At 38.9% G+C, this 16,086-nt stretch overlaps 1 protein-coding gene across 1 annotated transcript in view; it reads right to left on the reverse strand.

Annotated features, from left to right (window-relative positions):
• Positions 1-2,298, reverse strand: part of pth2ra (parathyroid hormone 2 receptor a) — a 71,169-nt gene extending 68,871 nt beyond the window's left edge. Inside the window, exon 1 of the mRNA XM_077215177.1 lies at positions 2,072-2,298. Within this exon, the coding sequence (XP_077071292.1) occupies positions 2,072-2,137 (66 nt within the window). The 5' untranslated portion in view covers positions 2,138-2,298. The remainder of the gene's footprint in view (positions 1-2,071) is intronic.
• Positions 2,299-16,086: the final 13,788 nt, after the last annotated feature.

Consider the following 16,086-nt stretch of genomic DNA (forward strand, 5'->3'; position numbering starts at 1 on the left):
CATTCATGCAAATGCATGCTCACATTTAGTCTAGAACTAAAATAATCATCATGTAGTGAACAACACATTTGCCTCTTACTCCCAATTTCTCTCAACATGGGGACAGGAGAGGTGTCAGTCAATAAATGAGAAAACAAAGTAACTTGTTTGAAAAAAGTATCACAATTTTTTTGTTGTAAATTCAAAAGTAATGCATTACTTTAATGCATTACTTTACTCTTTATTTTAAAAAAAAGAAGTAAGCAGATTACGTATCTTGACTTACTTGTAAACACTGGAGATGACCATAATATAACACTACTTCAAATTTTCTAAGCAATTTCTAAAATATCTCGTCCACCACTTCCTTCATATCTACTGCTACTTTAAATACTGCACTGATATTATGACTCAAATTAGCATAAAAATTATAGTGGGAGACTTTTAATCATTTGGGCTCAATGTGACTCAATGTGTGGGGAATTATAGATGTATGATTAAGATTGTATATTTTATGCCAGCTTCATGAAGTTTGAAAGTGGACTCTCTGGTGGTTCTGTATAAAAGTGAATAATAGTAATGCAGCACACATCATGAGGCAACACTGTGAGACGACAGTGTTCCAGTCAGATGGACAAATATGCTTGTCCATTTCAAAATACCTAACAGATTCCAACGTAGCAAAAACATTATGAAAAATGTATGAATGTATACATGACAAACATTCTGAGATTGATCCAGAGCCCCGGTTTCTGTAAATAAAAAAGTCTGAATACAAGCAGATTTGTCATAATTACAGAAGAAATACACAAAATATTGTAGCCTATATTGGGTGGGGGCATTTCTAAAGGATCAGAACCTCTGAATTAGATGTAACAAATTTAGATGTGCCACTTTTAGCACATTTTTAGATGATTCTCACAGGATAAGCACATTTACTCATGCATTCATGATTTACTGATTTACTGATTTGTTAAACTTGCTGACAATGCAGTGGGAATAAGTTTTAGGTATATGAAAGTAACAATTAACAGCACACGACTCAAACCTGCAATATGACCAAGCTGACCCACATGAAAAATAAAATTCACAAAGCATTCCAGTTTAACTGTGATGTGCTGCTTATTACAGAATTGTGAGGTTATACAGTCCTTAAATTAGTATAATGTTTTGCTGTTGTGAAGAAAGTGGCAACACAATGCATAACTAGGTTTGTACGCTATTGTGTATTGTTTTGATGGATGATTTCTGTTTCCTGCAAACAATCTATTCTGTTTATTAATGCATGAACGAAAGCACAAGCCACTCAAGTTTTACGTCATTTCACCTACAGCACAGGTAGATCAATGACCACCAATGACAATCCATCAACAACATATAATGGAATGATAAAAAAAAAACATGAATGCATATTGAATGTATTCCATACTCACATGAACAATTGTTACAATAAAGGTCTATTTCCACCCAATATGGTTGATTCAGTCATGTTAAATAACTTAATAAATGACGAATAAACTAATTTGACTTGTTGACTAATTCCAATTAAGAAAAAAACACACACACATATATATATATATATATATATATATATATATATATATATATATATATATTATTTTTTATTTTACAGTGCATGCAGTAGCAACCCTGTTGAGAGGAAAAGGGCTGTGAAACACCCCAAGCTTTCATCCAAACCTCCACTGTTGTATTTCATGTCTCAGAGGCTGATATTAGGGAATGGGATTACAGAATTAATGCAAAAAAATTATATATATATATATATATATATATATAGTTGGCTAAACACACACACACACACACACAGCACAAATAAAGTGTTTGTATGAAATGCTGTGTTCGAAATCTCACATTCACAGGTGCTCATTTTCAGGCAAATCGAGACGCAGCTTCTTTTAGATCATTTGCTTTAAGGAAATTTCTGTCATTATCATAGCCTATACCATAAACTCAAATACATTAATAAAAAGCAACATAAAGACGCCTAAGGTAGGCTACCAAGTAAACCTGGACTACCCCAAGTGCCCCCACAAAAGAAACAAACATAAGTCATGTAGACCTAAAGTCTTACCTGAGCATCAGCTAATGTCCAAAACAGAATCACTTTGGCGAAGTTCCACAGGAGACAATACCTCATGTTTCTGAGGTGATGCTTTTGTCAAGATAACAGGCAGCCTTCTTCCTTTAAGACTTTGTGTATCTCCAGCGACCATGATCTAGTCATGTCGAAATAGGAAAAACATAATTAAATCTCCCGAAATATTTTCATAAATGTATAATAAAATAGCACAGAATCGCGTTAAGTCGTTGTTCTACGAAGTTCAAATTCGTTCACATCTCCTTCGCATCGTAAAAGCAGCTTGAAAGTTTGCAAGTGTACTCCATGAAGAAATCCCCAGTTCGGCTGACGGACTCAACGTGAGTGATATGTGAGTGAGTTGCTTGAATGAATAAGAGACGCCCGCGCAAGGGATGGGCGGATAGATCTTGAAATATCGATAGTGTAATACTGACGGTTTATCGCGAGGAAGATCCTCCTCACATCAACAATATTCACACAATGTGTTTTAACTAGTGCTTTCTTCTTCTTCTTCTTCTTCTTCTTCTTCTTCTTCTTCTTCTTCTTCTTCTTTGAAAATGAATGCGTATCAAGAGCTTTGAAGAGAAAACAACGAATCATGTTAGCAAATTGTTGTGTATAGGAACTATTTCTTCTTCCGCTCATCTCTCAACGCACATGACTAGGAGGCAGAGCTCACTCTCCATGTCTTCAAAGAGTTGAGAGAGAAAAGGCAACATCTTCAACTTTCTTTCAAATAAGTTGTCAAATGATTAATCGCGTTCTGAAATTGTTGTTAATAAATGAAAGAAATCTGATCATTTGAGATTTATTTAATGCTACTATAGTGTCCTTCAATATATTGTTAAATCATATATATATATATATATATATATATATATATATATATATATATATATGTGTGTGTGTGTATAATCACCCAGTTTATCCTGCTAAACTCAATTTAATTTTAATTTTGTTCTCTCAGAAAAATGAAATATCTGTTATTCCAAACTTGTATGATTTTCTTTCCTCTGTGGAACACAAAAACAGATGTTAGGCATAACACTAGTGACAGCCTCACTTTCATTGCATCTCTTTTGCATACAATGAAGGTCAATGGCGCTCTTCTGTAAGATATTCAGCCTTTCAGCCAGGGAACAGGTGAGACACGATTTTTTTTTGTGTTATGATCACAATATGTTTCTATTATAAATGACCATAGTATCCTTATCCCTAATACTGAACATTTTCAGGCATAATTTATGAGTAAAGCCATTTACAAATAGTGCTATGCTCAGCTATAGTGCCAGATGGTAAGATTAATATAAGGTTCTTTAAAGAAGCAGGGTACTACAGAGAACGACATCCATCTAGAGTGTCTTTTGAGGCAAACTGTGGGCTTTACATATGATCAGAGATCTGTAGTATAGATAATGGATCTGCTTTGGTATCAGAAAGATTGTTTAAACCCCATGGAGGATAAGCTAAATTACTTAAAGTGTTCAGTAACGCTGCAAAATAAGAGTAAGTTGTGATGTGGAACTGTCCGTGGTGCTGAAACATCAACTAGCAACTGCAGTTCCAAATTGACTGGATATCTTTTTTTCTTTCAATGGCCGTTTATACAACACCGTTTTCACCTAAAAACGTGGAACTTTTTATATGCGTTTTGGCTGTTCATTAACACGACATCGCCCACTGCTGGCCAGGCAGCAGAATACAGCGTTTTTAATCGTTTTCGCAGATAACAACGTTGATAACGTTGACACTTTTGTGTGAAACACGCAAAGGAAAGACTTTTCAGTTTTTAGTGCATCATTGTTGTGTAAATACACCCTTATTCAGTTCACTACAGCTATTCCACATTTCAGTCAAATGAAGGTGAAAATAGTGGCTACCTCTACTAGGGGAAAGTATTAATACATTAAATAAAACCCTGTGTAGTAAAAAATTTAGTTACCCATTAAAAAAGGAATCCTGAAGAGCAAAACGCCAACATTTTCTCACACACCACAGTTATTCAGAGGAACCCTGAGGATTCAGCATTACTCTTATCCCTTGGATTCAATCTGTTTGAAGAGGCAGCGACAGGCCACCGCTTAACCATTTCAGAGACCGAGCGAACACACATTCAGTTTTCCCCTCTTTTAAACATGTTTTTGACTTGTTCCAAAGGTGGCTGAAAATACTTAATGACAGACATGCAGCCTAGATCATGCAGACATCTTCGTTTGTGAAATGTTATGTGAATAAAAGCCACATTAGGAATGATGACAGCTATAGGGAACAAATCAGCCTAATTTCTCTGTCAGGTTTGAGAAGACGTTCAATAAAACAATCTTAGTTCAATAACTTGGGGTATCAGGTGGGGATCATTACTTTATATCATTGACAAACATAAAAAAGAAACATTTAATGCCCCCTGTATCTATTCATTTGTCCAAATTCATTACCATTAATCATCAACACTGTTACATAAACAATAAATGGAGAAAACAGTATCACAGTTTTTTTTTATTCGCTTTGGTACTATTTTCACAAGTAAGATGTACATTTTCAAATGTCTTAGTGCTAATATCACAAAAGATCATCAAAAGTGCACTTTTTTTAAACATTTCATCATGTTTTCAATTGTGTTAGTACAATACACAAAATCACAAAGTATCCTTTTCACAACACAAAATAAGTGTTTCATCTACATAAATGTTTCATTCACGCCTTTCATAAAGCTCTTATTATCAAACTTTTGATTTGCATCTCTTTTTGTTCAGTTTAATACATTTGTCTATTATTTAATCCAACTGATCTTAATAGTTAATCAATGAATCATTTGGTACACCTATAGATTTCTGTATATATTGATTCTATATACAGTTTCTATAGAACTTGTTTCCAATTTCCGATATGGATAACCAAATGTGATGAATTCTTTTTACATAAGTGATTCATAGATAATAACCACCCCTATGTTCAAAGTGTGTGTACACGCATGTGTGTGTGAGAGAGATACAGAGAAATTTGCCATTTCTGAAAACACTGTAAAGCAGAATAGAGTGTAAGGGAGAGAAAACGGTCAATGACTGTAAAACATTACATTGATCGGAGAAGGGAGACAGATGGCATCAAATACAGCATTTTAAATTACAGTATGTATGCCATACATACAGTGATACTGTAAAAAGATTACCATGGTAGAGACTGCCACATTACTGTAACTCCCCCTTGTACTGTAAAGGTACAATACAGTATAGATTCAGTCAAAGGGTATAGAGTGAAATCATTTACTGATTTCAGACTAGCTGCCAGCAAACTCTGTTCTAGCACAGATCCTCATGGCTGTGTCATACTTCATCACAGCTTTTGATAACACACTGCAGATACTATTACAAACAATATGGGTTCAATTACATAAGTAATGCACAAGTATTTTCTAATGTGGCAACTGTATCCTGTATTACTGTAATTATTTCAGCAATAAGGGTGATTTGAAACATGTGTCTTGCATTGTTTGCTGTTGAATGAACTGATTGATAAAAGTACTAAATTGAAAGAAGATCATACTGTTGTGTTTCTGTGATTAAACTAAAAGTTCTCATTACATTTTACAATAATCTTGTGTTTGAAACAATGATTATGTGGACTGAAAAATTTATAACTGTAATGAAAGCATGGGATGATGTTTTGAAAGACTGACTAGCTGTGTTACAAGTGTGATCAGTTTGGATTTTTGTACTAAGAGTTTTGAAAATGTACTCCTTACTTGTGAAAATAGTACCAAAGCGAATAAAAAAACGGTAAGGCTCAAGTCCATTTCTGCCAATGCTCTGTCCCTTTTTGTAAATAAAAGGCTGCTCAAAGAACAATATTTACATATTTATTGCTGAATATATTATTTTTTGTATTCATAAAAATCTAGGAAGAACATCATGGTCTGATATTTTTTACCTTCATTTAATACACACTTTCTTTGTGCCACTGATGCAATTTTACTTTTATTTATTTTAACTTAAAGGATTTACATTTGAATTGGCACAGACAAATAACTCTAACAAATTATATGACAATCTGATAACCATATTCTGTTCTAATTGAGTGAGCATTGAACTATCATTTCCTTTCCATGCAAGTGGAGTAATGTGCTTCACAAGCATCACGAGCTTCCCTTGAAATAAGTTGTTGGAGTGCAGTCTAGATGCCTCATCTGATGCAAGTACTACAAGAGACCATTCTACTAAAGCCTTTCTTCTGCAGACATTGACTCTGAAATGATTCATATTTTTGTCTTTTTTCTGTTGATTTCACTTGTCAAGTAAAAACATATATAGAGTAAACATCCAAGGAAATGCTGAAAATATGGGATTCAGAACCTAATTTAAACTTATAAATAATGTTTAAGGACTTAAACCAAAGAAACCTTATGATGAAGAAGAAACCTTAAAATCAAAAAGAAATTTGTCAGACTCAAATCAAATTTTATTCACTTTAAACAAAAGGTCAAAGTTCATGCCAAAGTAAAATGTTACTCAACATTTTTCAAGTCTTAAATGTAAACTTTCCAATTAAGCTTCTACTAAAATTGTTATAAAAAATATACTATGCAATGAAAAAAAATGCAAAATGGAAAGATTTCACTAGTGGTCTCAGACTTTGGGCTCCCGTTCTTTGAGGTGCAAATAGCTACTATACAAACCTAATACCGGCAGCACTGCAGCATCTAACTGGCACAGTGCTACATCTTACACAGCGTCTTATAAGTTGAAGACTTTGTGTTCGGCTGGTAAAGGTAGCAGTGTTGAGAGAGATTTATGTGTGGAAAATCTCAAGTAGGGCATATGTCATATCTGTCTCTATATCCAACCAAATCAGCTTTTACAAAAAAAAGCCCCACTAGTTTGTAGATGTTCCAATTATTCAAAACGGCTCAGATTTGCTTGAATTGCTTGAAAATGTCACATATTGTGAAAGGAGTTCAACATTCAGGATTTTCCTTCAATTCCTTTCTGTAATGCTCTTAGTTTGTATTACTTCCTAGCTGAAGCATCCATTGAACAAGACAATACCTCATTAGTGCATGTCTTCACAGCAACCTTGCAGCTTCTTTTCCCAAACATTTGACACTGTCTTTTTATTGTATATTAATGTTCATATTCATATTTTCACAGGGTCATTTTGATCAAACGGTTGAGAAGAGGACAGTAACAAGCGTGTGCTTGAAAGAACAGGCATTAATTTCATAAATGTTTTGTGCTTTTATAAATGACGACATGTGTGGCTTTCAATATGCATACATACAAACAAGAACTAAAACTGGAAACAGCGTGCCAAGCAAGCGGGCCACCATCATGTCAACAATGACAGAGATTTATACTGGTAATATTTACCAAAAAAATGCATGTAGCATCCTAAAGCACAAAAAGAGACATGCTTCCAACTTATAGGGTGAAAAATTAACTAAATAAATATCTTAATAAATAAATAAATAAACAGATAATAACCATAATTATTAAAATATAAATATAAAATAATACAAAAAGTGTAACTGTTTAGAAGCATAATCTGCCGTTGACTACAGAGCTCCTATATCTCTATCACAGGTTTAACTCATAACTGAATATATATATATATATATATATATATATATATATATATATATATATATATATATATATATATATATATATATATATATATATATATATATTCCCTTATTATGGGGAAATTGATATGATAGACTTGCCTTTTTCATTAAATATTGGTATTTAATATATTGAGTATATTTACTCTGACTAGTTAGACATTTCTTAAAGGCTTTCTGATTGATTTATTACTATTTGTTTAGGAATACGGCAGCACCATCAAATGCCCAGAGGATGTTGTCTCATTTTATTGGCATCAACGGTACAACAGCAATGAAGGAGCTCATTCTCAGAACCAGGGCTGTGTTTCCCAAAAGCATCGTAATCCTAAGTAGATCTTAGAACCATTGCCACCATTGTTGATCTCTATGATCAACCTAGCTCACAAAGCTTTTAGGAAATGCAGCCTGTTTCAAAAATCTAGCCCTGTTGAAATAACAGTCCACCCTAAAATTCTAAAAGTTCTGTGATCATTTACTCACCCGGCCAAATTCCAAACCTCTATATTTGTGGAACACCCAAGATTTTGAGAAATGTTGAGAAATTGTTTTTTTTCCATATAATTAAAGTCAGAGGGTGCAACAACACTTGACTCCACTGACTTTCATTGTAAGAAAAGTCTTTCTATCTTTTTTGTTTTTGTTCTACAAAAAAAAAGGCATACTGGTTTGGAAAGACATGACGTAAGTAAATGATGACAATTTCCATTTTCGCTGAATTATGATGGAAAGACATGACGTAAGTAAATGATGACAATTTCCATTTCCGCTGAATTATGATGCTAAGTAAGTGGTATGAATTAAGTATAATTATATAACAAGTGATTTGATTAAAAGTCGTGTCCCCAAGTAAAACTCTATAATTGCTCTATAATGCTAACATATCAACTAAACACATATTTGGCAATAGTTCCGCCGAAATGCCAGTCATGCTCCAGGCTGATGTGTTTTAATGCTGAGTTGTTATGTGTGGAGGTGAATTTTTTTTTTTTTAGAAGGAAACACTTTCAATCTGTTGAAACTCAATTAAGAACTTGTGCATGATATAAATATTAATATTCAACTCTGGAACTCCATCCCTTTGAGTCTCTGCATCATCTCCTCCATCTGTGCTTTCAAATTATTTCAATAAAAAATAGTTCTATTTCTACCACCGACTCTTAAATTTCTCTCTCTTACGATCTGCATCTCATGACTGTCAGTAATATCTGCCTATTAAAAGTTGGTTGATAGATGATCTTGAGCTATGAGAAAGGTATTTAATAAACAATTATTTTATTATTATTAATGACAGATTCAAGACAGACATTAAATTAGCAATGCTGTGATATATTTCTTCATTGTGAGAAATGGTAATAACCTCCTAATTATAATAGCAATCACCTGCTCTAGGAAACAGTGTTGATCTCTTTCTACATCAAAAAGATTAAACATTTGATCTTGCTGGCAAACTCATGAAAGTAACTGTAAATTCCTAATTTGTCAAATGTCAAAGCAACGCTTTGAAAGAGTCTTTATGGCAGTGTGCAAAGCTGCTAGATGCATCCAAATCTGCAATGCCTGCTAATTGGTAACTGCAGGGGAGTATTTTAATGTCTTTCTATAAATGTATTAGATTGATTGAGTTTCCTCACCAGATGTGATTGCTGTTACTCACGGCTGCGAATAATCTAATTTACTTCAATGATGAGGGCCACCTCTCTGTCTTTGTTAGAATAATTGAATCTGTTCTCCTATGACCTCCAGAGGTTAAGATATGAATTTCATTTCGACTCAAAAGGTCCAGACAAACTTTTAGATAAATAATATATTACAATTAAATGTGAGATTAATCTTTCTCTGAAAGCTATGTCTCAAGATCTGGATACAGTTAAAGTCAATTCCACAAGTATTAGCAAATGCTGCAACTAAAAACACTTTGCATTAAATATAAGTCATAAGTATTTTTGTATACAGTATATGGAATCACTATGGCAACACACTAAAATGAACCTCATCGGTTCTTACTGAAGCTCAAATGTGCTGCGTAACACAAGAATTAACATCATTGGTTCTTGCGTAAGCTCAAACGTGCTGCGTAACATGAGAATGAACCTCATTGGTTCTTGAGGAAGCTCAAACGTGCTGCATAACACGAGAATGAACCTCATTGGTTCTTGAAAATCAAGCGAACATGCTTGAGCTTCCGTTTACAACTGACGAGTGAGTTGATGAATGTTTATATGTGAATAAAAGCCTAAATTAAATCTGTTTATCATATATAGCGATCGTGTCTCTTTAAATATGGATTAGTTTTAGGATCTATATCTCTTTATGAACTTTTTGAAGTGTCAAAGTGGTAGTTGCGTAGCTGTCAATGGAGGAACAGAAAGCTAGATTTTTTTGATTTCATCAAAAAGATCTTAATTTGTGTTCCAAAGATGAACAAAATCCTATGGGTTTGGAACGACGTGAGTGTGAGTAATTGATTACAGAATTTTCATTTTTGGGTGAACAATCCCTTTAAATTTATCTTTCAGATTAAATTACAGTAAAAATGCATAAGATAATTCAGTCAAATGAGTTTGTTTTCCCCAGTTCTGTTTCACAGAATTGTAAAAATATTATTAATCTGCACTTGAGGTCAATAAACACGGTCAAAGTACTGCATGCGGCTGTGTTTCAGTGGAGATTTAGTGAGTGACAATTGATCTCTTATGATTTACTTATATTGAAACTCTCAGCTGCTGTTTAGTCACACCAAAACAGCAATACTTTTGATTAAAAAAGGCTTTAGTCCAGTTGTAAATGAGCTGAATTGTGGTGGTTTGCAATTTGCTCAAATGCAGATGAGGGGTATTATTATTTATTCTCGGCATTCTTGGTTAAAATGTAAACAAATTAAAATGCTTTCCACAGCCTATGATACTATAGATGATTTGTCTGTGACAAAAAATAAATAAAAAATTATAGGCTATAGATTCTGCAGTCATGTTTTTGAAAATGTTCTCACGACAAATACTTATACTGCAAGATAACTAGATCATCTGCTCCTTGCTGCTCTCCACTTCTTTGTAATTTGCAATTGATTTATAATTCCATTATAACACAGTTTTATGAATACTATTGACATTTTGTGTCTTACCTGGAGACTGACAATGGGTGCGTTTCACATAAAACGATGTAACTCGCTGCTTAATTAGGCTACGATATATATATATGCATTCTTGAAGAAAATCAACTAGCAAGTCAAGACTGTTTTCCGAAACCATACGGTCGAAATTTTGTCGTACAACCAAATTGTTTGATGTCACCCACATGGAAAGAAACTATATGGGGATATATGCGCATATATGAAACCTATATGCAGTTTATATGCACATATATGCTACATATATACAGCATATATGCACATATATGCTAATATATATGCTGCATATATGCGTATATATGGCACATATAGGCAAAACTGAGGTGCATATATGTGCATATACAGGCCATATAGGTCTCCTGTATTGCTTCTTTATATCCATATATAAGCCCTATATGTGCATACATGTCTCCTAGCTCATAGCAGGATCTGGTCATTTTTTAGCTCATACCTCACTTTGGCAACTGTCATACATGATGCCTAGCTCATATTTTCTATTATCAAGGCAATAAGAACTAACTAAAAAAAGAAATTATGCAAGAACTGTATGTGCAAACATGTGAAATTGGTATCACATGTAATTGGCATGTTATGGAATTTAATTATGGCAATTAAGTGAGAGGAGATGGAAAGCTATGGGAAAGCCATTTACAAGGTCAATTCTTTCTTGTATGAAGATAGTGGAAAAGAAGGAAATAACAAAATGGTTTGTCATTTTTTTATTTTGTCAATCAAGCCCTTTTTCCAATTTCAGGTCACTTCCAGATTCACATTACAGCTCATAGGCCTACACATCCACACATTCACCGTTACATCCACCAAATGCAATGCAAAATGCAATGTTTTCTGTATTGTCTTAATGCAGTTTCTAGATGAATATGGCTGAAAGGTCATTACAGTCTAAATGTAGCAACAACAAAAAAAAGAACATAGAACATACATTCAAGTAATCATCATCATCATCATCATCATCATCATCCCATCTATGTGAGCATTTCACTGTGGTTAATGAATTTGAAGACAAGCATGTATTTTAGTCTGTAAAGTTTTTAAAAAATCGAAAAGCCCAAAGATCTGTATCTCTGCTAAATGAATTTAATATGTTTGCGATGCCATTTATCTTTTCTTTTCTTTTCTTTTCTTTTCTTTTCTTTTCTTTTCTTTTCTTTTCTTTTCTTTTCTTTTCTTTTCTTTTCTTGTTGTCCAAATTATTGTTGTTTCAAGTTATACTTATCAAATGTGAAAATGTGTAAAAGAAATGTGTCAAGAACTTGATATCAAACTCTGTAATTTTGAAAATTAAAAAAAAAAAATCTCCACTCTGATGCTACCATGGCTGCTACAGCGCCGCGTAGTTGATGAGTCATGACGTCACCCGCCTGACGTTTGACGATTCGCGCCGAAAGATATCGGCTGGGAGTGAAAATGGCGATGGAGCGTTGGAGATCTGCTATGTCCTACTTATCATCAATCGTAAGTATTCCTAATTTTAATATGTATTACCAGGGTTTTTTCTGGAGATGGATATTGCGGTGGCAGAGAAGTATAAGCTTAAAAATTGTATGGGCTGAAAGTTTAACACGTGTTTGGCAAAATAAATGCTATGTTGTTAGCTGGTAGTGTGGGTGCTCATATAGCCGTTGATAAGATTCAAATTAGAATTATATTTATTTGTCTCTTTCTGGAGGAATTCGTAGAGGGTTCACAAAAGTCATGGCCTAGAGAATACAGTTCCCTTTCAGTCGATAACGTCGGACGTAGTCGACGTCGACTGAATCGGGATCTCGCTAGAGAGCCTGTCTTCTTCGAGTACTATTGAACGAGCCAATGTAATTGGCGTGCGTGATTCGCATCACACACTCCGCCCCCGCGGCGCGGGTATAAATACGGAAGTGGATGCACGCACTAGTTGCCTTTCGCTTCGGAGCCGATCGTTTGATGTCTCTGAGAGTGCTGTTGTCTACAACGAGCGAGTGTGTCGGTGTTCTTCAGGAAGACTCTCCCAGTGCTGGTGTTCTACAGCGCGAGTGCAGCGGTGATCGCGAGCTTTGAGCTCTCAACTGCTGTTTTAACAGCAACAAATTTCTAAATGTTTGTGTGTGTTGATGGCTGGTTAGAGGGCGGAAAAGTGAGTGCTTCACTGTTTCAGTTCTCTGTTCAGTGTTGCCGCGGTCATTCCCCTGTGTGCTCCGGCACTGGTGACGGTCCTATTTTCTGAAAGAGCAACACGGGTGCGTTTGCGTCTTTTTCAAGATGTCATTCCGCCCGTGCGTTTCTGGGTGCGGTCGTTCCCTGTCTCTCTCTGATGGTCACAACTGTTGTGTCACGTGTTTGGGCTTACAGCACGCTGAGACAGCTTTTGTGGACAGCTCGTGTTTTCACTGTGGGAACATGACTGTCGCAGTGTTGAGGGCGAGACTCGCCTTCGTTCGTGGAGAGCGAGTCCCCATTACCATGCCCCACCCTCGGGTGCTGTGTGGGATGGGTGACCGGAGGATAGTGTTGGATGTCCCGCCCGGTAACCATTCCCTGTGGGCTCCTCACTCCTCCCTTCCACTGCAACCACTGGAGCCTCCTGTGTTGTCTGCTGGTCCATCTGTAATGGGTGGACCAGCGGTTTCACTCGGGGCTCCCCTGGAGGACAGGACGCCGATTGCAGCATCGGAGGGTGAGCTGACTTCTAGAGATGATGACTCGGCTGCATTGTCTCCCTCCGGGAGTTCAATGTTGCCCGAGCCGGATCCAGAATTATCAGCTATGCTGAAACGGGCCGCCGAGGCTGCCGGGCTCGAGTGGAACCTCCACCGTGTCCAGTTCAGTCTCGGTTGGAATCTGGAGTTTGGTATCTTGGGGCGGGCCGCGCTGGTTCTCAGCTCGCCGCCCCAGTGCCTTTCTTTCCCGAAATGCATGGAGAGCTTATCAGGTGGTGAACAGCATCTTTCTCTGCCAGAAACTGCCTGAATAGCTTTTCCCCCTCATTACCCTTGATGGAGGAACGGTGAAGGGTTGCGAGGTGTCCCTCCATTGGAGTGGTCAGTCGACACAGGTGCACCTGTGTCCGGCGGCCGCTGCCTTTTGGGGGGATCCTCGTCTCCCCCCTAAGGCCTGTGAGGTTTTGTCCGTTCCGACGGGCAGAGCTTACAAAGCCTGTGGGCAAGCCGCTACCTCTTGCGTGCCATGGCGTTGCTGCAGGCTAGGGCACCCATGGCATGCACGAGGGTAATCCAGACCGTGCGCTCATAGGTGAGCACCGCACTGCATCCGACCTCACCCTCCGGGGTACGGGTGTCGTAGCGTGCGTAATCGGTCTGGCGATGTCCACCTTGGTGGTCCAGTAGCGCCTTCGTTGGCTCAGCCTGGTTGGTATGGCGGATGCGGACAAGGTTCGGTTCCTGGTCTCCCCAATTTCCCAGGTTGGGCTGGTCGGCGACGCAGTGGAGAACTGCATCCAACAGTTCTCGGCCGCTCAAGCGCAGACGGAGGTCATCCGGCACATCCTGCCCCGGTGGCCAGCTGCTGCCTCCACCCGCCGCCGGTGGCAGCTCCTCCGCCTGCTCGTCGCCGTGGGCGTTCCCCGGCCGCCGCTCCTGCTGGCCCTCCGCAGCAGCCTCCACCCAGGCCTCAGCAGGGAGCCGGCCGCAGTAGGGACGCCCAGCCCGCTCCATGCGCTGCCAAGCCAGGTGGGAAGCGACAGCGAAAGCATTCCGGAGCGGGCCGCCCAGGAATGGATGAGATTCTCTTGGAGTGGCACGATCACTCCCTCCCCCCGGGAGAGGGCCGGGTGGAGCCTTTGTTTGTGTGTGTGTCTGTTCCGCCGCTGGCTCCCTAAAAAAAAAAAAAAAAAAAGCGTAGCAAGCGGTAACCACACTTCAAAGAGAGAGCAATTTCATCTGTTCCTGGGTCTCAAAAGGGCCAGTCTGGCGGGTGTGACCCTGTATAGCCTTACACCCCTCAGCTCCCCCTTGGTCGCCAGCAGGCAGCTTGGTGCGTTCGAGGACCCGGTCATCCGCCTTCTCACGCGCCCCCTGCCGCTTGTGGGGACAGGTAAGTGTTGCACAGCACACTAACACCACTCTCTCTACTTTGTTGCCCCACCTCAGGCTCGGCTACCCCGCTCAAGTCAGTGATAGTCATCACATTAGGTGTTGAGCAGACGTGCTCCTGAAAATTCAGTGATATTCATCACACCGAGTGTTGAGCAGTGCTCCTGACTTGTGCGTGCTTATCTTATCCTGCTGGCGAAGGATTTGATATAGCCGCTCCTCCAGCCGGTACGAAGGCCAGTTGTAAACTCGTTCTTCGTGCTACTAGGTGGTGGGTCGTGACCATCTTGGCCCAAGATTGGTCTGCAGCTCCGACCTGAAAGACATGTGCTTAAAAACAGATCTCTACCTTCCGCACCGCAGGCCATCCTGTGGGTTGCGTGTAAGGGTGGAGTATCAGTACAGTGTCCTTCCCTTCGAGTGCTCCAGAGCCCGTTGGGTCTTCAGGTCAACTGGAAGAGAGTAATCTCGCCCACGGGCTTAGTATCTCTTTTTTCAGTTTTGGAGATGGACTCGGTCTAAAACGTTTCTCCAATGAGAATGTGTTCAGCTGGTGTTTGAAGTGAGAAAGGGTCCCACTGGAAGAACTTTCAGAGGCTCCTGGGGTATATGGTAGTTGCAGCCATTGGCTTCCTCCATATGTGACAGCTTCAGCGCTAGCTTCATGATCGAGTCCCGAGGTGACAGTGGCAGAGCAGCTCACCCTGTGTGACTATAGTTCATCCCGGTCGGCTGCCAAACCCTCTTCAACAGAGGGGCCATGTACAAAGGGCGTGTTTTAACGGGGGCCTGGGCGACCCCCGACTACACGGGCATTCGTGCCTCGAGTTGTTAGACATTGCGACCGTTGCGCAAGCTTCCCCTGCATGTCACAACTCACCCGTCACCTCCTCTTTGGAGTCAGACGCTTCTGAGGGCGCCTTGTTCCACTCCTCCCGCTTACTCAATCGTGCCGCCATCGAGCCTCACGACAGTTATAGCCAGGTCAAGTGGAGACTCCATCCCCTGGGTCCGGCTGGGTCATGACCATTCCAGGGCCGCTCAGTTGCCCCCCCCCGGTTTCATTTTTCCGCCAGTGTTTGTGTAAACCGAGCGGACTACCCTCGGACAAACACTGGGTCTCAGCTGCCCCAGGGGCCCGCAGAAATGCGTTTAACCCCAGTGAGCCTTCTAAAAGTGACTGCGACTCATGGTCGCCTTGCGCCTGCTCAAGTCA

Source organism: Siphateles boraxobius, unplaced genomic scaffold (genome assembly GCF_051911475.1).
Source record: "Siphateles boraxobius isolate OS27281-9 unplaced genomic scaffold, OSU_SipBor_1 7, whole genome shotgun sequence".
NCBI lineage: Eukaryota > Metazoa > Chordata > Actinopteri > Cypriniformes > Leuciscidae > Siphateles > Siphateles boraxobius.